The 24,157-nt window shown below is 46.3% G+C and overlaps 1 protein-coding gene across 5 annotated transcripts in view; it reads right to left on the bottom strand.

Moving 5' to 3' along the window:
* The window catches only part of SVOPL (SVOP like), a 366,808-nt gene that overhangs the window by 87,916 nt on the left and 254,735 nt on the right, over window positions 1–24,157 (bottom strand). For all 5 annotated transcript variants that reach the window (XM_069628739.1, XM_069628741.1, XM_069628742.1 and 2 more), the window contains one exon: window positions 15,084–15,157. In XM_069628739.1, coding sequence (XP_069484840.1) covers window positions 15,084–15,157 — 74 coding nt within the window. The remainder of the gene's footprint in view (window positions 1–15,083; window positions 15,158–24,157) is intronic.

Here is a 24,157-nt window from a genome sequence, read left to right as displayed (position 1 = left end):
AAATGTAAAATAAAATCCATTCAGGAAATGATCACTCCCCGGGGGCTTAATCTGTTGCATGGACCGAAAAGCACAGTATTTGCCAACTCCTCTCGAGAAACGTCCTATAATCTCAGCAACTGAACCAAATCCAGCAGGTCAGAGGCCTCCTTATCGGAGTACGTACCGTCTCTTGTATATAACCATTTATAGTACTCTTGAGACACCCCATTAATCTCTGCTTTACAACGTAATTAAGCTACCAGCTTGGTCATAAATCAATGCTCTGGTTGTCCTTGGAAGTTCCTGCCGTTATCAGCCATGCCGGCCACTGACCATCTCTATCCTAATAATCCTTACCCTTACTCTAATAATAATAATGTATGTATATATTTTCTATGCAAAGCATCTTGGATAAAAGTACCATATAAATACCAAGTTATTATTATTATTAAAAAACATGTTATTATTATTCCCCTCTCCTTGGACTAAGTATTGGCTAAATTTAAACTTAAATAGTGCCTCCTGCAGCTCCTAATGATTCTGCAGCGCAATAGAGAGACTATCCCCTACCTGTAATCACCAATCCAGTTCCCCCTTCAGATGTTTAACATTCAGTTCCACTTGATTTAAGGAGATAGTAAACAGTCTCCTCACTCCCACCGATTTTGATATGCAGACCCCCCCATGGTAACTTTAAAGGTTTCCCATATTATCCCTATATCTTCCACCAAAGCTTCATTCATTTGAGGAAAAAAACCCAAAGATAACTCTTCTCTCAATATAGTCCGAAATGTGACATCATCCAAAGCCTCAAATCGTAATCTCCGAAGTGGTATAGCCGGCCTCCCTGTTGACCAGTGAAACACTGTAAGCAGCGGAGCATGATCCGATAGATTTCGTCCGAGGTATTCCGTGTTGGCAATCCAATGAAAGTATTCCCTCACCACAAAAATATAATCTGCTCTGGAAAAAAAGCCACAAACGCATGAATAAGAGGAGTAGCCTTCTTCAACTCCATGAGACCCCCCTCCAGAATTCAACCAAATCCAGGTCAGAAACTACTTTATTCAACAATACCAATGCCATCTGTTTAAATGGGCCACCCCCCTTCCCATCCTATCTATCTGCAGGTTTAGAAGGCAATTAAAATCCCCTCCCCAAATAAAGATTGGACATATGACCACCGGCCATCTTCAACACTGATGTAAAGTATTACTTATTGTCTACATTTGGCGCATGGGAATTTATAATACAAAAAGTCATTCCTTTCAACCTGTTATCAATATCAGGGTCAGTCCCCCTGAGTCTCCCACTTTTTTCTCCTTATGTATCGGAATCCCCTTTTCTATCCATATCAAAACCCCTCTTGCATAGGAGTAAGAGGAACCAAATACCATTCCCCCATTTGCGAGGCAGGTCTTCCAAATCTGGCGCCAGTAGGTGTATTTCCTGCAGCAATGCCACCTCAATCCCATTTTGTCTCACAAATGTCCCCACTTTCATTCTCTTCACACGCTTACCCAGTCCCCGGACATTCCACGTTCCTATTTCCACCTAAGTAGGCCCCATGCTACAACCATAACCCCCATCATCCCCAATCATATGTTACTTTCCAAGTGCAGTCCCCTCTCACCATCATACCCACGTGTTGCAAAAAGATGATATTATATATAACAATCCTTGCAGATCTATCCAACATGCCACCCTTAAACACTCCGACGTCCCACCCCCTCCACCAAGCCTACCCAACATACGTAAGCTAACAAAATAGTGAATCAAACACGGTAGAGTGACCATGCACCTCTGGACCCCAAATACCTGCAACAAATGGCCATCCAGGTCCCACCCTCAATCCCCATCCAGGGACAAGTGGACTGTACGCCTGGGGTAGGTTGTCCAGGTCTCCCAACCACATCATCATAACCCCACCGCACTTTAACAACCCTCTCACTGACCACCTTCCATAAGGAGATTGGACCCATTCATTCCCCATTAATAGGAGTCATCGTACCACAATGGCTTTCACTTTCCTAGAACCACAACCTCCCTCCTGCACACTTCAGCAGTGAACATCCCAGCCCTCTTCTTAAGTCCATGCCTATCACCTCTCCATCTCAGGACCTTGTCAACCCTTACACACACCCGTAGGGCCCAACGTAATCCCCATCGGTCAACCACCCTTATTACTTGATCAAAAGCAGGGGCATCCCCCTTTGGTTACCGGAAATAGCCCCTCCAGCCACCCCACAATCCTCCACTTCCAGCCGTGGTCTGTATAGCCATCTCCAATCAGTTCTCAAGTTCTTTCCTCCGATGCCCTGTCCCCTCTTCTTCAGACCATTCTTCAAGGCTCTAGTCTCCAACCAACTCCACACATCTTGAGCAGATAGAAAATAATGTGCCTTTCCCTCTGCCTGTACTTTCAGTTTTGCAAGGAACAACATCATGTATTTCAAATGTTCTTCTCTCACCCATCGTCTCAGCGCATCTAATGATCTCTGCAGCTTCTGCACTTCCTATGTAAAATCAGGGAATATCAGAATCCTGCCATTGTCCAGTACAAAATGCAAACTGCGTCATGCTTTCTTTAGGATTGCGTCTCTGTCATGAAAATTCAACAGTTTGGCCACAATTGCTCTCGGTGGTGCGACCGTTTTGCCGGTCTCTAAAGCCGCAAAGCCTCCATAATAATTTTTTTCACAAACAACTCTGCATTATGACCGTCTTCTCCTTCCAGCACACCCACCATGTGGATATTGAACCTTCGGGACCCCCCCTCTGCATCTTCCGCTTTGTTCTCCAAGGTTCTCGTAGTTCTTGCTACCCCCTTCACCTGGTTCTGCAATAAGGCCAGCGCATCCTCCACATCACTGACATGTTGTTCCACAACAGTGACTATTTTCATTTATTTTATTTGTAAAGCACAACCTTCACCAACAGGAGAGAATAGAAGCAGCAAAGAGAGAAAGAAAAAGAAAAGCTAGAATAGAAGAGCCTTCAAGGAGCAACGAAACCAGAAACGATCCTGTGTTGCGCATAGGTTCAATCAAAGAGCAGGTATTGTACAAAAAGACTATCTAAACGGCCGCATGAACAAAAGGTTCTACAAATGCTACCACCAAAGGTTCAAACAGCAAAAGTTCGAACCTTTGGTGGTAGCATTGCAGGTAAGTAAAAAGAAAACTGTGTCTTATAGTGAGCAGGGTTGGTGCGGGGGACAACCCTGCAGCACACCCGTGAAAAAAAAACGAAGACAAAAATGGGGGCTGCGGAGGTGTCCCCCCGCAACATCCCGCTCCCCAACATCCCGGAAACCCCTGCAGCCCCCGTAAAAGAATAAAAAAAGCACCCTGCAGCGCCATTTCCCCGATCACGGAAGTGAAAGGGAACTGGCGCCGCAAGGACTCAGCGTGAAGAAAAAGGTAAGTGGGGTTTGTTTATGTTGGGGGTGTGGGTGGGGGTGTGTTGAGGGTGTGGATGGGGGGTGTCATGGGTGTGTTGTTGGTGTGGGTATGTACATGTGTTCGCATGAGAAAGGTGCAAACTTTTGGTGGTTCGCACATTTCTCATGCGAACTTTCCGGCCGCAGTAATATCAGCCGCGGTCGGATCACGTAGATCCGAAGAGCATTCCATAATCTGGCAGCTCCTACCAAAAAGGTGCGGACACCAGATCTGGAACGAAGAAAATTAGGAACCTGAAGGAGCAGCAAAGAGGCAGAATGGAGAGAACGGGCGGAGACGTAATGAGAGAACTTTCCCTGCAGACACTCCGGGCCAGTGCCGTAGAAAGTCTGCTGCACAATGCACAGCACTTTAAATTCTACGCGTTTAGCTACAGGGAGCCAGTGTAATGAGGCTAAAATGGGGGAAGTGGACGCTTGAAAGGGAGTCCTCATTACTAGTCTAGCCGCAGAGTTTTGTAGAACTTGTAGCGGAGGAAGTAACTAAGAAGGCTGGGCCAGGTACAGAGCATTGCAATAGTGCAGAGAGCCTGCAATCATAGAAGATACCACTATTGCACGAAGGTGCTCAGGAAGACAAGGAAGCACTTTACGTAAAACCTTGAGTTTAAAATAAACAGACTGGCAGACAGGGCCAACCTGAGGCTGAAAAGGACAATGAGGAACATAATTTGATGCTGAGGTTCTTGTCTACCTTCACACTTCTTCCTCAAATCTGCAAGTACCAGGGATACATCCACTACCATCCCTTGGGCTTTACCCTCCAGAGATATTTTTTATTTGTGAATTGCTGCCATGGGATCGTCCATTGTGACACCTTCTGCTGCCTTGGGCCCTGCACCTCCTCCACCATCCTCCGCTGCTTCATGTCTGCTATGTTTCTTGTTGGCACCCACATACTGTTCCATTTTCTGCTGTCCTTTAACCATATTGACCCTCCAATGTCAGTGGCCACCTGGCAAGGTGACTGAACAGCAGCGATCCTCCCACACTCTCCCGGGACTGTAAGCTGGGCCCGCTACCCGTCTTATCCAGAAAAGGCTCTCATGGATTTATGCTCCCTGGGGTGAAGGGTATGTGGCCTGAGCCTGCTCCTACTCGATGACTCCTGTCCAAACACTGGTCATCTATTCCCCCAATGTCCTCCTTAGTGGCTCACATCCTGTCCAGTGCCTTACGAGTTCCTTCAATACCCTCCAGGGCCATTCACCTATGTTCTCCCTTGTCGCTCAGCAGCCTGGTCTGCTTACAGCGACGGGCTTCCCTCCTTAATCGCGCCAGGTGGCCTCTCATCTGTGTCTCCTTCAGGCAGCACTGCTCGGATAACAACCAGCCGCAGACAGACAGGCCGTTCCCACAGATGTCATGATGGCGACTATCTCCTTCTCAGGCGATCATCACCTCTGTCCCACCACCAGACACAAAATGGCGGTCGGCTCCAGTGTCAGGAGATCTCTGCTCCTATGCCGTTTCTAGCCATTCTTTGTAGTCTCCAACGTCCTCCCACCGTGGTCAGGCAGATATTTTAGCTATGCTACATCAAATTTCAGCAGTTTACTGAGGATATTAAAAGGATAGCCGACGGTAGCCACGGAACCCTCTCTCCTCACATCCTCACAGAATGGCTCCTGGCCATGCACCCCAACTTCTTTGCTCCTTGAATGTCTCTCTTCCTTTTCTCTCAATGCTAATTCACCTTTTCTCCCTTCCTACTGCCCTCCTCTGCCTCCACTACCCTCTGCACCATTCCTCTATCACACCGCCACACACTGCGGTTCACCTCATGCTCCCAACTCCTCTCTCCGAATCCACACTTTCCCCGAGTACATTTAAACTTATTCAGGAAATCGCACAAAGTACCTAGTTTCTTGAGAGTTTTGAGGTGACTTAACTTGTGTGGTAATTAGCTTGCGTTGGATAAACCTACACAACTGCCACCTGGTAGAAAGCCTGAGCGCAGCCCTCCACCCCTGCCAGTTATTGCTTGCTGGGAGGGCACCATCACATTTGCACAGGGCCCCACATACGCCGTAAGAGTTGGTTGGCAACGATTCTCTCGCTTGCACAGGACTCCACAAACTCTAGTAGAGTTGCCTTTGGAAGGCTTCTCACAACCACTCAAGGCAGGTTTTCTAGGATGCATGTGAAGCACAGTTGTCGCCTTTGTCTTTGTTGAAAGGAGTCTTCTGCGTTCGCGTTCTTGGCTCTGTGGGCAGCCACCATATCAGGATTGCAGCCCATCTGGGCTTGATTAACTATGCTTTTCTCCAAGATATTTTCTTTTCAGTACTAAAAACAAGTCTTTTCTGATAAGTTTATGGAGTCTTCTTCAGAAAAGAAATAACAGGTCTTCCAGGATATGTGACTTCCTTCCCAGTGTGAACTACAAAGCCTCTCTGTTATGTACCTGGGAATTCTTAACATCATGGCAATGGGCTAATTGGTAAGCAGGGTAGTTTACCAGGGTTGCGTTCCCAACCTATTGAAAGGGGTTCCCTGCCCTACTCTGAAAGTTCCTGGGTAATCAGAAGATTGATGATTAAAGGTTGTGGATTCGAATGAGATGCTGTGCGCTCCTGATCACTTCTAAAATGTATGAGAAAATTAACAATAGAGCTAGCCGGAAGCGTTCGCTCCAAAAAAAAACAGCTCATCCACCAGGAGTTGGCAAACGTTAAACTATCTAAATTAAAGGTGGTGGGTAGGGCTCACACGCTCACATCAACATAACCCGTGACCAGTTGTAGAAATGCTATCTATATGTATACTTCCATAAATGCAGGGACTGATCTATTGATAACACAGATTTATTGGATCGTTCATCAGCCTTCCCAGTGCGAACTACACAGCCTCTCTGTTATGCACCTGGGATTTCTTATCATGGCAAGGGGCTAATTGGCAAGCTGGGTAGTTTACCAGGGTTGGGTCCCCAACCTATTGAAAGGGGTTCCCTGCCCTACTCTGACAGTTCCTGGGTAATCAGAAGATTGCCTGGTGATCCTTGTTCATGGGTCTCCTCATCGAGTACCCGGACTACTCTAGTTCCTGCCGTTGGTCTCGCTTGGAGACACTCTCATGGTTTGTCACCTTCTTACCAAGCACATATGGCTGGTGAGGGACTGGGGACTAGAGGGGACCCGCCGTATTTCACCTCGGTGGCCTGCATCGCAGAGTGGCTGGCAGGTCCCATTCCCCATGGTCACCCCAATCTCATCAACTTGCCCTCATATAGGACTTCATCACAAATCGCTGCATCTGGGCATATGATACTGAACTTTGCAATAAATGAAAGGCAGCCCCATTGACTTTTTCAATGACAGTATTCATTTTGTTCTTACTACATGCATTTTAAATATGACTTTCTTAATTTTGTGTACCTATAAGAAAGGTGGACACACCAATAATGGCGTTCTTCATTTCAGTCCATGTTTCTGCCAGTACACCGCATATCTCTGCCCTATGTGCCTTCAATTATGTTCTCAGAATTGCAGAAAAAAACTCGTTCCCTCCCCGACCCTTGGTAAACCAGGTACAGAAGATTGACTCTTACTGTCTAACACTGGCTTCTTACACCAGTGAAATCCTAAAGGCTGAAAGCCTTCTCACTAGACTCCCCCAGGGACTACCCAACTATCCAGTGGTTGGTGTTTTAATGGGTTGGAAGGTGCCTTGCCATTACACTGTTTGACTGAGGCTTTTTCTATCATGCCCTTTCTCACCTCTTCCTTTCTACTCTTACTGTTTACTCCCTGCACCTCACACCTCCCACCAGTCATCGGTCTCTTCGAGGTTTCACTGCCTCCACCCTTGTACGTTATTCCTCCCCTCCATACTACTTCTGCCTGCTCCACACTACTGCTCCCCCCTCCACACTACTTGTTATTCAGTCACCATCCTTTCATCCAATATTAATTTGCATCACACTCACTCCTTACACTAGTCTTTCTAAACACTTGGCACACAAACACGCAGACTCACACTGCCATACCACTTTCACACTCTAACCAATACCTGATCTACTCCACAAATCGCCTTCACAGTCCAATGCTCCTTCCTCCCTCCTGCTGGTCTCTAAGCCATACTCGGTATCCAGTCTTTCCATCAAAATCTTTTCCAACAAAACGTTTTCTATCGAAACGTATCCATCGAAAAAATATGCTTTGAATGGATATATGTGTGGGGTAAAGGGTTCATTTTCGTTGTGGTGGGTTTTTAAGGGCAAAAACGGGTGGTTGGGGGTACCCCCATAAAAAACCCACAAAAATTGCATTCGATGCAAACATTTTCAATGGATAATTTTCGATGTAAAAACTTTCGTTTGGAAAGACCATAAACCGTCATCCTCCACCTCCAACCTCACCCAAATCACCCACACTTCCCCTCCCGGTTTTTACACCCTTCCCCTGTCCGGGATTAGGGCCCTTTCCTAACCCCGTCTTTTCTACCCAGAGAGTGTGTATAAAGTGCCACCTTTAATAGGGGGCTACGCCTCACCCATTCTTTCAGCATGGGTTCGCCGCATGACAGATAACGGGCCGGGAACGCAAGAGTTCGTGTTCCAGGACTCTGTTCCACCCAGTCCTTTCGGGGGCCGGGGGCATGGCTCCCCTTTAGGTCCCTTGAGTTCAAAGGGGGCCTATTGTTGCATGGGTTAGCCTGGCTGCTTGGCAGCCCTGCAAGGCATTTGGATCTGTTGTGTCCAAAAGTGGCTTTATCGCTACTTGTTGCTGTGTATCCCAGTTTTCGATGGGTACTTCACTCGGATTCTCTCCCTTCCAGTCCTCGGGGATGGTTTGGCTGTTCGGCTCTCTCTCTCTCCTTGGCTCCAAGTACGGCGGTGTGCGATGCCAGCTCTGTACTGCAGCTCTCCCTCTGTGGGGCAAAACTCTTCAAAAGTGTGGCAATAGTTTGGGTCTCTCTTCTGCTTCTGATCTTGAAGTTCTGAAATACTGGCAAGTTTGTGATCTTGCAGAGATCAGTGGTCTGCACTGAAACATACTGCCACAAGCGGGGGTGGGGGGTTCCAGCCATGAATTTGCACCCTGAACAGTTTTATCCTTAATGGGAAAACTGCATCTGGATTTATCCCTGCACCTCCCACATCCCCTGGAGAAGAGCTCTCAACCCCCTTTGACAAAGCCCAGGACTTGGCATCGTCACACTGTGCCCTGTGGTGTGTCATTTTTCAAACTCTGGGTACAATATCCTATAAAGTGGGCAAGCTCTAACAAGCTACCCGAGGGAATCGTTATGAGGCATGCTTCAGACATCTGCCAAAGGTTCAAGAAACTAACTAGTACATTGGACAAAATGGACAGCATGTCCAAATTTTCTATTGACTTTGGGTTGCTGTGCCAGTTCTAATACTAACAAACAAACCATTTTATGAAAAATAAAATAGGAGACCACAGAACAGCAAAATAGTATATTTGGATGTTGAGCCTGAGGAAACACTCTTCCATCGATCCTCCTCACATAAGTAACATTGTAGTCCGCTTCTAGGGGACTGGTATTATTACTACCATTGCCTGTCACTTCATGATCTTGCCAGTCGCCCAGACAGCCCTGCCAGCAGTACAGTAAGCACCACCTTCTACTTCGAGCGAGAAAGGGTCTGGCAACAGAGATGCCTTCTACTTAATCTTCTACCCCTCAGTTCCAAATCTTTGCTGTTTCTTCAGGTTGTAGGGAAATAATCTACATGTGTCGGTAGATCGTTTTTCCAATCTATACATCCCTCCCCCTTTCCCCCAATCAGAAATACTCAGGCTCTCCTCGCTCCCCTACAAAACACAAACAAGTGGATGTTCATGATCTAGAGATGTACAGCTGGGATGAAATATGAACACGTTATTTATACGAGTTAAGTAAGCCAAAGCATCACACAAATTTCGCTGGTTCTATGTTATTTCATCGAAAGTAATTTTTACGACTGCCTTTTTTACGAGTACACAATTACGAAAAACGTCATCTACATTTTTTGGGGGGGTTTCCCACACCTATTTTTAACTATTCCCGACTACCCAACCCCTTATCTGCCTTTTCCCCTCCCCCAAAATTTTGATGACCTTTTTCGTAATTCTTTACTCGTAAAAAAAGGCAGTCGTAAAAATGACTGTTGATGAAACGACGCTATACCATTTTGCAGTGGGGAATTAGGATAGGATAGCACGTGCACTCAGGCCAAGTGACAAGAATTATGGAAATTGGTAAAACCTTTCACTTTGCAAATGCCTAAATGGGCTGGACACCTAACTGGCATTTAAAGGCTGAAGCCATTCCACCGGGAGATGCCCAGAGTTTTTAGCAAATAATAAAAAAGGCACATCGAACCTGCTGCTATCTCCTGCTATTAATGTGGGCGTAACAAAAACCAGTTATAGACCAATGTGTGTGCCTTGCTATTGCCCTTTTCCAGATGCCCCACAGTTGTGCCGTTATGCCTGGCAAAATGATGGCACAAGAAAGAATCGTCTGAAAGAGAATCCTTTCAACCTCTGTGCTGGACCTGTATTTTTGCAGTGCAGAGGTCAGGAAGCCAAGTTATATAAAAAAATATAAGAATTCAGCGACAGTAGGAGGTGTGCGATTTTTATGGCTATATGAAAGACCAAACAGCAGCTGGCATCAATTCAACTACTGCTGGACTGAAACTGGGCAACATCATCTTAAGTGTAGCTGGGGCCCCTGAAAAATAAGACATGGGGTTTGCCCAGGCACCAGAACCTCCAAGTTTACATTGTGTGAGTTTCAAGCTAAGAGTAGGCGAACTACCAGACAACAGGAAGTATGCATTGGTCAATGTTGTTGGAAGGTTTGGTGAGCCAGGTCTGTCAAGGGTGCCTTTATTTTTAATGGAAGGCGGGGACTTTCTCTTTTAAGTTGAATGTCAACACCCTGCTAGGACTGTGCACTAGCGTCCAAAGACTGCCTGGACTTGCATCTGCTCTAATGCAGTTTCCTCTCTTCCTATGCCTGGAATGAAGGGATTGGTAGAAAGTGGGATCTTCACTGCAGGCCCGCAGTTTACTGAGAAGCATGGATCTGTCCTGGGAAGGAGACGGGACACCCTGTACAGCCTCTAATTAGGTTGCCAAGCACCTGGGTTGGGTTCATTGTCAATTGATTACATTCTTTACCACTCACTGCCAGCATGTCCTTCAGGTTGGTTACAAAATATGCCTTCTCGGCCTATTGCAAAGAAGGAAGGGAACACGGGGCATCTGCTCGTCACAGTCTCCACTACAACAAAACAAACCACACATAGCCTCACACAACCGCATATGACGTTTACCAACCGAAAAACACACCTAAGTGCAGCAAACGGTGTAAACCGAACTAAAGCTGCCAACAGCACATCACAGCTCTCTTGCCCTTTTCTCCGCTCAGTCCCACTAACCTTCTCTCACACGTCTGCCAGAGTGCCAGGGGACCACACAGGTGGTGATAGATAGTGCACAGTATAAATAACCTTTAACATAAAATCGAAAAACATGACAGTGGCAAGTCCATCATCTGTGCCAGAACCTCCCATGCTATGAGACTGACATCAGAAATAGGCATGAAAGAACAAGTTACTCTGCAGAGGCCATTATAGATCACCCCTCTCTCTATGGCTCTGATTGAATCAGAGCATCCAAAGGCCTGCATGGAAGCCTTGAGCGAACTGGTGACCAAAGCAGACGTAACCATGCCAACCTCCCGGCATCCTATTCCCTACTGTACAAACTCTCATCAGGAGTTAAGAGACAGAGGGAAGCAGCCACCTACCTCCAGTGCGGCAGCGTCTGGAATATCCGAGCGGTTCTCTTAGCGCCATGGTGGAAGGGAATCTTTATCAAAGGAGATCTGCAACCAGATGCCTGACCCTTCCTAGAATTTAGGACATGCCATCCTGCCTGCAGCTTTAAGGAGCAACCTCTTGCATCACTGAACGGGCACAGTTTCAGTACCTTTTAAGAGGTTCAAGCGGAGTTAGGCCAGGAGAAAGGTTGTTTTGATGGGCACAGTGTCATTTCAATGTATTTAAGAAACAGTTAGCCTATCATATGGAATGGAAGACTGTACAGAGGCCCCTCACGTTAGTCAAAGAGTAGTTAAGCCTGAAGCTCTCAAATACTGTCGGACGCCGTGTAGTGCTTTAATGCTTGACCACTAATGCTGAACTCTACCTCCAGCAACATAAAGCAGCCATAATTGAGCATTGCGTACACTGGGAGGCAGTCATGCCGGTCTTACCACAGTCACCATCCTGAGGCCTGCCATCAGATGGCCTGCCCTTCTGTGGCATACCAGGGCACCCTTCATGCCTGCACTACCACACTTGCCCGCTCCACCAGACCTGCAATACAGGTTGCCACGGATTCACACCTAGAGTGGGCACTTAGACCGATGGCATAGCAGACAGTAGGGAGGACTCCTCCCCTCATAAGGGCAATGCACCTGATCATTGTATTTAAATGATTACTTAATCGAACCTTTCCTTGGTAGGTGTATATTCACTGCACTGTGAGTGCTTATTTTAAGTGAAATGACGTGGGTTATTGGATTGTCTTGTCTTCTAATTCATGTGGTTTAAGGTTCGAGGGACTCGGATGTTTGACTTTCTGATTTTGTTTCCCTGTGCCCATCCTAACTGGAGGGCACCTTGCACAATGGGAGAGGCACACCCACCCACTTAGTCACAAACTATAGCGGGTTGTATTCCCAAAAATGTTTCCTTCGTTCACAGCGGGCAATTCCATGCCACATGATCCTCTCTGGGCCACTAGCATCAGAAAGGGCCATTGGCTCCGGCTTAGTGCACACCCAGAACTCTGACAGCAGAAAAGCAAGCATGCCAGCCAGGGGCCTGTGCTTGGGATGGGGGAGAAAGCGGAGCATAAGACCTCGCGAATAGGACACCTACACTCACCATGGAAATGCGTGGTATAGCATGGCAAACAGGAGGCATGTTTATTCTGTAAAACTGTAGCAAAATGATTTCAGGAACATAACTAGGATGGAATTTACAAAAGAGACGTGTGGAAATGTAAACAGCGACAGCCTTGAATCTTGGATTCAGTAGCAGCCAATAGAAATATGTAGGACAGGTCTTGCTCTTAAGGCCAGGAGTATGTGTACAAAAATACCAAAAAGGTAGCAGGCGCCCCTCTCTTGAAAGAACACGGCATGATAACCTGTTCAGTGGTTTTTAACCACTTTGAGAGTTCGCAGCCATCTGCTTTTTGCTCACTGTACCTTTCACAGGTGGGAAATATCCATTTGCATATTTGAGCACAGTTAGCAGGGAGTCCACTTCTGGAAATATTTGCAAGGAACTTGGGGTTGGTCACCCTGAGTTACCTGGGGGCAACCAGACGTGGACTCCCTGCTCACTGTGCTCAGAGAGGCAAAGCTTCACCTCACTGATGAGGCCCAACAAGGCTGAAACACGTGTATGGGGTTGCTGTCGGTACTCTTGTTCAAAGAGGAATTGCCAGAGCATTTCGGTGCTGGACTGCCCATGTGGGCGGGACAAAGACTGATATGCAAATGGCTATTTCCCATCTGTGAAAGGTACAGTGAGCAAAAAGCGTGTGCTGCAAACTCTCACCTCAGAACAGGTTATCATGCCATTTTCTCTCTGGAGAGGAGCGCCTGCTACCTTTTTTGAAATATGTGTACAGAAGAACCTTTTAACATATGTACTGCTGTCTCCCTACACCAAGCATTGATTGTTCAGGAGCCATGGTAAGAGTGGAGCAGGGCTACCAGAGAAAGGTCACAGAATCACAACTGCACCTGCAATGAGCACCTCTAGATGACAGACTCAGGTTCAGAAGAGAGGAGGAGTTGAAATGGGAAGACATTTAGTGCTTCTTAGTTGGATTCTAATGATTGTATCTGGATTGTTTTTAGATGAACCTCAGAAGTGCACTCTAATTTATTAACATGCCTTACAGTAACAACATTAAAGTCTACGGGTATCTTGTTGAGACCCGCTTACAATTCCACCTCTACCCTTCACGAGTCCTGCACGTGTGGCCCTACGTGGTCTGCGTTCACTCATTAACAGTGGTACCGGTGGGGTGATGGGCGGAGAAGCATCGTGTAGCACCTACAGCTCCAAGGACGGGGCTGCTGAGTGGCCAGTCAGTGCAGGCACTCCGCTTTCTGGACAACATTGCCAACCCCTGCAGCATATTTCCCCCAGTCAGGCAGACTCATGTAGAATGACCCCCCGAAGCAAGATGGCCAGCACTCCACTGTTACTGCCTGCCCAATCCAAGATGGGATTGCATACCCCTGGTACCTGGCGTTTGGATACTGGGGCTTCCGTCTGCAGCACACAGGATACAATAGGATGCTGCATGGTGGTATCTGGTATTTCCATCGAATTCCTATCCATCGAATGTTTATCCATCGAAATGTATTCACCGAATTGCTTTTCCATCGAAAAGCATATTAATTGAATACATTTTAATGGATACTTTCAAAGGATAATTAGGGTTAGGCTTAGATTTAGGGTTAGGGTTGGGGCTAGGGTTAGGGTTGGGGCTAGGGTTATATTAAAGGTTAGTTTAGGGGTTAGATTAAGGGTTAGATTAAGGGTTAGATTAAGGGTTAGGGATGGTTTAGGCTTAGGGTTGGAGTTAGGGTTGGGTTGCACCATTTAACAGTTTAACACCATAAATAAATGCATCATGCATCGAAATGCCTTTTTTTACATTTAAAAGTACATATACATTGAAACTTGCCCATTCCTATATTTGATGGATAAGTTTTGATGGATATGAATGTAAACGATAGAATTTCGATGCATTTATTTTCGTTGGATTTCAGTCGATGGTGCACTCAGCATCTCAACACATTGGGGGTCCTTTCTCTTCATCTTTTTTACTCTTAGCCTGATTAGCCCAGTGTTTCTCATTCTTTATGCTTTTATTTGCTCCAGTTCTATGTGAGATTCCTTTCAATCATTGTATGCGATGCATTGGCAGACCCTTGGTCAGTCCCCTCATAATGTGCGGAACACCAGCAGAGATGTAGTTTGAGTTCCACTATGTATTTTTTTATCTCTTAAACCGCTCACTCTTTAGCCCACTACATGGTTGAATGGTGAGAAAGTGTCCGCAGGGAATGACCGACCCTACCATCTCTCTGCTAAAAGGGTCAAAGCACGTTCTGTTGGTCCAGTCGTTGACAATGTATCACAGGCGGGCCCCTGTAGAACTTATTATCATGCACAAAATATGCAAACTGAAGCCTTTACCATTTGCCATTCTGCCAGTGCATCAAGAGAAGGCAGTTTCACTTACCATGGAGCCCATGTCCCAGGTGAGGCGTTATGTCACTTGCGGTTCTGTCTCTTCCGCACACTTCCGGCATTAGATCACTTAGCACTCAGTGTGTACTTCCAGGATAAGGCAATGTCAGTATCATGTCCCATCCCAGCTCTACCTCACAGATGAAGCACGGCCGCTTACCACTCAATATGTGACCTCACAGAGGAGGGCTTGGTGTTTCCATTTCTACCCATAATTAAGGCACGTTATCCTCTAGGTCATTGTTATGCGTGAAGTGGTGAATTTTCACATGTTAGTTAGTGTCACTAGGTCAACAAAGGACGTATTTAAAGCAATAGAGGTACACTTACCAGATGACCCATAGTTGCAAGGTTGTCCGTAAGTATTTGCTGTGCAAGACATCAAGCAATGACCCCTTTTGATCCTAAAATGAAAGTGAGAAAGGCTCATGGTTAGAATGATGTGTTCTATAGTACAGCGCCTCCCAACCATCGCACGTATAGAGGAACAGTTTAAATACATGCTCATTTTAAAAAGTGGCATATTACATACATATATATATATATATATATATATATAGCTCCATCAAGTGACCTTAGCTACATGTAGTATAGAAAAGAATGCTTTTAGTTATAAAAAAGATTCAGACGAGTTATGTTATGTTACTTTGCATTTATATAGCGCCTTATGTACCATTGGTATGATCTCAAGGCGCTGGTAGGTTGAGCGCCCTCGGGAACTGTAGTTGAAGTCAGAAGAGAGAGAGAGTCTCAAAAGGTGCGTGTGTGCACTGGATATGTGTGCAGCAGGTGTGGCACTCGTATGATAGCTGCTTCTTAGCGGTAGGTGTGGCGTTGGGAGATCAGGAGAATGTGTTCGTTCTGGCAAGGTGATACCAGACTGATTCTGGCTGCGTTCGGCCTGAGGAGAACGCCTAGGCTGGCGGGTGTGCAGCCAGCTGTGTTTAGTTAGGATGATGGGGAGTATGTGTTCGTTCTGGCAGGGTGATACCAGACTGATTCTGGCTGCGTTCGGCCTGAGGAGAACGCCTAGGCTGGCGGGTGTGCAGCCAGGTGTGTTTAGTTAGGATGATGGGGAGTATGTGGGCGTTCTGGCAGGGTGATACCAGACTGATTCTGGCTGCGTTCGGCCTGAGGAGAACGCCTAGGCTGGCGGGTGTGCAGCCAGCTGTGTTTAGTTAGGATGATGGGGAGTATGTGGGCGTTCTGGCAGGGTGATACCAGACTGATTCTGGCTGCGTTCGGCCTGAGGAGAACGCCTAGGCTGGCGGGTGTGCAGCCAGCTGTGTTTAGTTAGGATGATGGGGAGTATGTGTTCGTTCTGGCAGGGTGATACCAGACTGATTCTGGCTGCGTTCGGCCTGAGGAGAACGCCTAGGCTGGCGGGTGTGCAGCCAGCTGTGTTTAGTTAGGATGATGTGGAGTATGTGGCAGGTGTTGGTATGAGGACAGCTATACCGAATTTGTCATTCCGGGTTTTATTCCAATAAAACCCAGAATTTGAGACTCATTTGAAAACAGGAATAAGGGGTGCTTTACAATAGGATCACAGTCTATTGAAGAAATCCCCACAACACAAGGGAGTAAATCGGGTATATTGCATAGGACGTTTTGGAACAGCCATCCTACTTCCATTAGACAGCGCCCCCTATCCCTGCACTTCAGAACTGTATTATTTGTATTTTTATTATCATCTGGGGGTAAGTATTGAGAACTGCTGTCCAGTCTCTTTAAACAACGCCTCTCTGAACATGTAACTTGCCTACCCAAAGTGTGCACTTGCTTCTTTGCTTTTGTGCAGCACTGTTGATTGTGAGCTGGGTTCACAATCTATAGTTCTCTGCACTATACATAAAATGTAATCAACAAGACAGAAGCAGGTTTGATGGCGTAGAATCTAAGGGTAGTCGCACAGAAAGTAAAGCATCCATCAGTTCAACCTATCCAGTCAAATACAGTCAGCACTGTACTGCACGGCAGCGATACCTAGAGTCGTCCTGCTAGGCAGCTGTGCATGGGCCTTTTTTGTTGTTGTTGCTGCTCTTCATTATTTACTTTGTTGCATGGTCTTCATTCACTCACGCAGTGCAACATGGGTCGCTTTAGATTCTCATCGGATACCACGTATAGAACATTTACAGTTTTCATTTGTATTCTGCTGACTGGATGTAGCTTTGCGGACGTTTCATGGAGAGGATTCACAAATGGTATAAATTGCAAACATATTTCACTGCTCCAAACAGACCATTAAAATAAAAGAATGAATGGGAAATGGGAATAGAGAGGGAATGAAATTGATGTTGGACTTGGGTACAGGGGGAAGTAAATGTTTTAAGTGGCAATAAGAGCAAAGCAAACAGGAAAGGACAGAGGAAAAGATGTTCATTGAACAAAGAAATTAAGTGAGTAACTGATGGGACAGATGGCCGGAAAAAGGGTTTTATTAACAAAATCAAGGAGGCATGGACGGTTCTTGGTGAAGGAGTTAGAATAGGTAAACAAAAAGGGGTGTGGGGAAGTGCTACTAGGGTCGTCCCTATCTCTGACCTCCCTTGGGATTCCCACCCTAGCCCAGGTGCCCGGAACACCAGGTTACTGCTATTTCTCAATAAATCCCTACTGTCTCAGGCTTATCTGAAATATAGATTGCTTCCTTAAGTGCAGGCTACCTAGCTCCCTCAGGGATCTTCTACTTAACCAAACACGAGCGATGGTTAGTGCTGATCAGTGGGGTATGTGTGCCGCCTGATCTTAAGGTCCCCACTAGCTCCCTCAGGTTAGTGCTGATCAGTGGGGTATGTGTGCCGCCTGATCTTAAGGCCCCGTACTAGCTCCCTCAGGGATCTTCTACTTAACCAAACACGAGCGATGGTTAGCGCTGATCAGTGGGGTATGTGTGCCGTCTGATCTTAAGGCCCCGTACTAACTCCCTCAGGGATCTTCTACTTAACCAAACACAAGCGATGGTTAGTGCTGATCAGTGGGGTATGTGTGCCGCCTGATCTTAAGGTCCCGTACTAGCTCCCTCAGGTTAGTGCTGATCAGTGGGGTATGTGTGCCGCCTGATCTTAAGGCCCCGTACTAGCTCCCTCAGGGATCTTCTACTTAACCAAACACGAGCGATGGTTAGTGCTGATCAGTGGGGTATGTGTGCCGCCTGATCTTAAGGTCCCGTACTAGCTCCCTCAGGTTAGTGCTGATCAGTGGGGTATGTGTGCCGCCTGATCTTAAGGCCCCGTACTAGCTCCCTCAGGGATCTTCTACTTAACCAAACACGAGCGATGGTTAGTGCTGATCAGTGGGGTATGTGTGCCGCCTGATCTTAAGGCCCCGTACTAGCTCCCTCAGGGATCTTCTACTTAACCAAACACGAGCGATGGTTAGTGCTGATCAGTGGGGTATGTGTGCCGCCTGATCTTAAGGTCCCGTACTAGCTCCTCTTGCTACTCTACTACACTGCCCAAACTTCCTCCTCTGTCCAACTCCACCCACCTGCTCGCCTCCCAAGTTCTTCTCCTCTGTGTCTCTGATGTTTCTCTCCCCTCCTCCTGCCTCCACCCTTGGATATGTGCTCTCCTCCTGCTTCCCCACTCTACTACAACCACCGCTCCTCCTACCACTACCATCCCCACTGCAATACTCTTCCTCCTACACTCCACCACTTCGCGCCTTGAAACACCTGTGTAAGGCACATTACAATTGCCATATCATATCATACAACCTCCTCTTCACGATAGCACTACTGTGCCTGCTCTTCACACTACTACTACTTTTATCACTCTCACTGCTACTACACTATCTTCTGCACTCTACCACGACTCCTGCTACTACTGTTCTCCGTTACCCCCTCTCACTACTACTACTCTACCTACTACTCTCCTGCTACTCTCGCCACCAAACTCAGGGATACGGTGCCCTGCTCAACTTTCCACTGCTCCCACTCTCACTACTCTCCCCACTTATTTACTAAACCCTATTCCTTGCACCCCACCTCTACACCCCTCTCCACACTTTGTAACACTCACTCCCCTTCACTAACTACTACTACCACCACACTAGTCTACCGCTATCTCCCACACTCGACCATCTCTCCCCCTCTCACACCTTCAATACACCTCCCTCTCCAATTCCTATTCTACCCTGCACACCAATGATACTACTCTCTCTCAAATACCTCACCTTTTCAAAATCTGCCACTCCAGCACTCGTCTCGGCTCTGCCCTCCAACTCCAACTACAACCTCAACCGTACAACCCTGCCCCTTGTGCGGTCTCCTTTCATACTGCGAGGCTGGTGCTTAAGTACATTCCTCCCTTCCCCATTGGCTGTAGCGCTCAGCTGACTCCTTACACCAATCAATGCCTGCCTCACCCCTCACCCCCTGGAGGTGAGCTACACAGCTGGGAAGCTTAAATATCCTCTAAGCCCCTGCCCCCTTTTCCAGCACGCAGAGGCGTTGCTAGGGGGGGGCTAAGGGGGCTATAGCCCCTGGTCTTTTGGTTGTAGCCCCGGATAGAATCTCAGGAGCTACAACCAAAAGGCTAGCTAGCCCCCAGTCCCAACAGTTCCGACATCAGCGTAGCCCCGGGTCTTTTCCAGACCTAGCAACACCCCTGCCAGCACGGTTTTTACAACAGTCTTTGGTGTTTCTCTGATATGCTGAATGGCTGGAGCATTATTTTTCTGTTGGCATGGTGAGATTGCCACTTCTCTGTAGCGCTGGATGCTGTTGGATTGCTGTGCCGGTTTAATCAGCATGAATGGCTGCATTTCCAGTTTTGAGTTTGTTTTGCTCGGTTTCTGGTTTTCCTGGCTGCCTGTAAGGGAATTTTGGGAGTCATGGTTCTGAAACAGAAAAGAAAGCAGTGGCCAGCAACTGTTTGGAGAGGCATTGAAACACAAAGAGTGGTATCAGGGTTGACGTTTCTGGCACATGGGGGAGCATTTTTGGGGGACTAAGGACCCCCCAATTTCCACTTCAACTGTCTGGTGCAGGGCTAGTTCTGACACTTGCTTTAATATGCTTTCTGCACCAGGATTAGAAGGGACTCTCCCTACCCCCCACCCCATTTTGACCCTAACCCTGTCACACTGGCCATCCCCACTCCCCCTCCACCACCATTGTGATCTCTTTTCACAAAGGTGAAGATGGGGGCTTTGCAAAACATCAAACATGCAAATGCTGTTTACTTGTAACCAAATATGTTATGCCCAAATCGTAATAATTCGCTAAAATAGTAATTCACTAAATGCATGTATGCAGTGCACTCATAGGTGTACTGCACACATTCAGAAGTACCGTACCACCTGCAGACAGCTGAATCCAGCCAGCAGTACTGCAAAGGATCAGACATGCCAGCAAAGAGACCGAATGACAGTCTTGGACAGAGACACAGAGCACCGCGTAGAAAAGAAACACCAACAATGTAAGGAACAGGTGCTGGCAGACAGGCACATGATGCAAAAGTCATATTCCTCATGTCAATACTCAACAGTCAGTGGAAAGTAAGGGGGTCCTTGGGAAAGAGGTTTGGCTTGTGAAACATGCACATCTATGTGAACACAATATATTTCCCACTCAATGATCTGTACTACTTAGAAAGGAGCTAATTATGTAGGCAATGTTCTGGTGGAGAAATGTCCTTCAGAGAAACTTACTCAGCCGCCAAGAGAATAGATGGGCACAGACCATCTGTCCTTCATGGCCACCATCGTGCTTCCTATGGAACGATAAAGATTCTGTGAAACCAAAGCACATACGCATGAGGATTTTCTAGAACAGACCAGCTAGGAGGCTTAACATCTAGGAACACATAAAGACGTAAACCTTGTCAACGAAGACTCCGTTAAACACTTGTGAACTGTATTGCTTGAGAAAATGAAGATTAACATCACAACCACCGAAAGTCACATTCTGGGGTTCAATCACAGATTTCCAAGCAAATTTGACCCTAAATACAAATGGAGGACAAGCAAAGCTTGCCCAATTAGATGTCTACTCATGAATACAGCAGAAAAACCATGTAAAGAAAGTTTGCTCCTTGCAAAGGATACTGGGCTGCATCACTTTAAAGATGATATCGCGACATAATGGCCCCACTCCACCAGATTACAATTAACAGGCAAAGTCAATTTACTGATGGTTGTGAAGCAATTTATTAAGAATAAAGGTTTCAGTGGCAGATACTACTTTTCCGTACAGGGAGTAATTGGTTTCAATTTGTAGAGAAGTTAGATCTAGGCCCACTGCAGCCAGTACCAGAACCTCTAAACTATTCAGCTACACTTTAAGGGATACACTTCAAGGCAAAAGTACATCTTTTTAGAAAGGGCTGCAGGTAGCTTGAATGGTGGGTAAATAGGTCTCCCTCTCAGACAGTGACACAGTGTCTACAGGCCTGAACAGCTAGTAGGAAAAGGTGGCAAAGCAGAGGTGAGTCAAAGACCACAAGGAAGGGCTCCCTAGTCTGATGATTAAGTGCGTTTCTACATCCTCTCTTGCAAGATTGTATGACCCAGATTAAGATTAGCTAACTGCTCATTCTATAGAGTATTTTCCCTACAATTCCAATGATCACACAGCATTGACTACGATGGCTGGCGCTAATGGGAGTTGAAGATAAAGCCATCTTGATGATGACAGGTTAGATAGCACTCTCCTACAGGAATGGTTGGCTAATGGCTTAAATACAATTATAATACATACTCTAGGTACCAACTAGGAATGCTTGCGAGGATCAGAGGGCAGCTTTAGCTAGTGGTAAAAACCAGTGTAGCCACTATTTATTGACAAATGTAAAATAGCCTCCAGTATGGATAATCTCCAGCCACTCACTAATAACCAGCCACATACATCACCAAGGGTAACTTTAACTGTACATATAGGCCAAAAGATAGCATAGCATACACCTTACTAGATTTAGCGAACCACCCCAAATCTTTCCCAAAACTGTTAGAAGGGAAAGGCAAATGGGTAATGGCATCAAACAGGCTTGAGACTAGACATGCAGTGAGGCAGTTAAAGCAAGGCTAGCGCTTGGGCAGAAAGGCCCAGAATTTCAAAATCATAACAGTGATCAAGATAGTTTAGAGGGACAGCCTCAGAATAAGCCATCCCAGCTTAGGAAAGAAAATGGCCTCTATGAGGTGCTCACTCCAGATAGCTTTCAGCAATACTTAATATGGTGACATACGCACTCTGGAAGTTACTAGAAACATATGTTGGACAGCGGACTAGAAGCTGTGCAATCTGCCAGTAACAAAGGGGTTAATTGTATCTGAGTTGGAGTTCTGTTCTACGGGTGAGTAAAAGGTTTCAGTTTTCCCAGCAAAAGAACTGGCTCGTTTAAGAAGGTGGGTGGAGTGACCCAGCCAACGGGAGTGTCTGGACCACGGAAGGTGTTGAGGGAGCGGGGACAAGACCATCCCTGAAGGTTCCTGGCAGCAAGATCATTGTGGATTGCTAGTGTCCCCTCTCTGCTAGCAGTGGGAATGGTCCCAAATTCATACTACCATCTGCCATTAGCATGACCTGGACAACAACAGAAAGCCCCCCAAGAGAAATGAACATGAGCTAGTTCTTGGTAAGTGTCTAGAAGGACTTCAGTGACCAGGCGGGTCCAAAGACTGGACAGATGACTCTGCGCTAAACCAAAGAACCCCGGTGTGCATTTCGACTAAGCTCTACGCGGCAGAACCAAATGCGGCTGCGCTCCACTGTCTTTACTTCAAAGTCTACAGTCTAGTTCCTCCACCAAGAACAAAAGGCAGGAGGGTCAGTCTTCTTAATGCCAATCTGTCCAGATTACTCATGGGACTACATGCGTCTGGCCATTTAGAACTAATCTGATATTTTTCACCGAGGTCCAGGAAGACGAGGGGGTTTGCCCAGATTTAAGGCAGATCTTTACTGGAGGTAGGACGTATTTTCATGGGAATAGCTGATGTGTTTAGGTTATCCTTGTTATCACTAAACTGATCTTGTCCAAATATAGTAATTAAACCACATTTCCTTAAAGATCCAATGCATATAGTTGATTTAATGACACACGTGTTAATGAGATATACGAATTTATAACAGTTACAATGTGGTCTTTACTTTAGTGGAATAAGAGTTTGTTAGGCTGCCATTTTGTGATTATGTACAGGAAACAAGAGATGCATAGATAACCTAATTTCAGTTGTTATGTTAAAGGTCTTTGTACGCTCAACGGGACAGACGAGGGCACAATCATTCATCTCAGTTAGGAATGTGTACTGCCTGGGAGGCCAGAGGGTCACGTCGCTGTCCAAATAAACATGATGGGTAAACATCCATAAACCTATCTCCTTTGCAGGAAAACAGGTAGCACAAGTCTGCTAATAAACACCAGGGTTACATAAACCTGAGTCCCGAAGTCATGGCGCCATCCAGAAACTGTGGCAATTAATAAGAAAGGGGCGAGAGAGCAACCGACCAACTACAGGCCAATTTCCATGCTAGAGGACTTTTGCCAAGTTGATCCCTAGCAGGATGGAGACATGGGCCGATGAGAATAGGAGACTTAGTACACTCCAGGCAGGTTTCCAAAATGGAAAAGGAACAATCGACCAAAGTTTTTGTTTGTTCATGCTCATACAGTCCTGAAGAGAATTAAACTTTAGGCCGTCTTTGTAGACCTTAAGACAGCATTCGACTGTGTGCCCGCGATATACTAGTGGACGGTTCTGAAGAGTAAGAATATGGCTCATAACCTAATTCTGGCTATTCAATCATCCTATAGTTTTAACAAGGCAGTTGTGCGTTTTGGGCTAGCAGGTGAGATCACTCCCAAATTTGATGCAATAAAAGGTGTAAGACAGGAGTACGTTCTTGCCCCCTTTTATTTTGTATATTTATCAAAGAAGTTATTTCTGCACACACTTTGGAATGTCTGGATCTTCCAAAATAGGTTCCGATTTTTATCCTGAGCTCTTTTTTGGAGATGATCTGTTATTGTCTACTTTCCCACAGGGGCTCAGAGTTACCCTAGCATCCTTTTTAAAGAAACGTGAGGATTTACAGCTATTTTTAAATGTTGGCAAAACTAAGACCATGGTTTTTGAACCCAAGTTTGCAAAGCATCCGGATATTGATATCTGTGTAGAGAGCCTTAAATTGGAGCAGGTCACTTCTTATGATTTTTTGGACATTCGCTTTCATGAGAACGGGTCTTGAACTGTCCAGTTGCGTAGAGCCTGTATTTGATGAGAAAAGCTCAGTGGTGCTAACTGAATTTTGTTTTAATTGTCACGAGTCGGGAGGCAGTCAGCCCAGCAATTGAATTGTATAGAAAACTAGTCATTAATTCGGCTCTTGGGGCCGAATTATGGGTATACGCTAACAGCTCAGGTTTGGCCGTCGTAGACATTTCTTTTTAAGAAGT

Source organism: Ambystoma mexicanum, chromosome 12 (genome assembly GCF_040938575.1).
Source record: "Ambystoma mexicanum isolate Mex_15411 chromosome 12, UKY_AmexF1_1, whole genome shotgun sequence".
Lineage (NCBI taxonomy): Eukaryota > Metazoa > Chordata > Amphibia > Caudata > Ambystomatidae > Ambystoma > Ambystoma mexicanum.
Note: the sequence above shows the minus strand (reverse complement) of the source record. Positions and strands in the feature narration are given on the sequence as shown.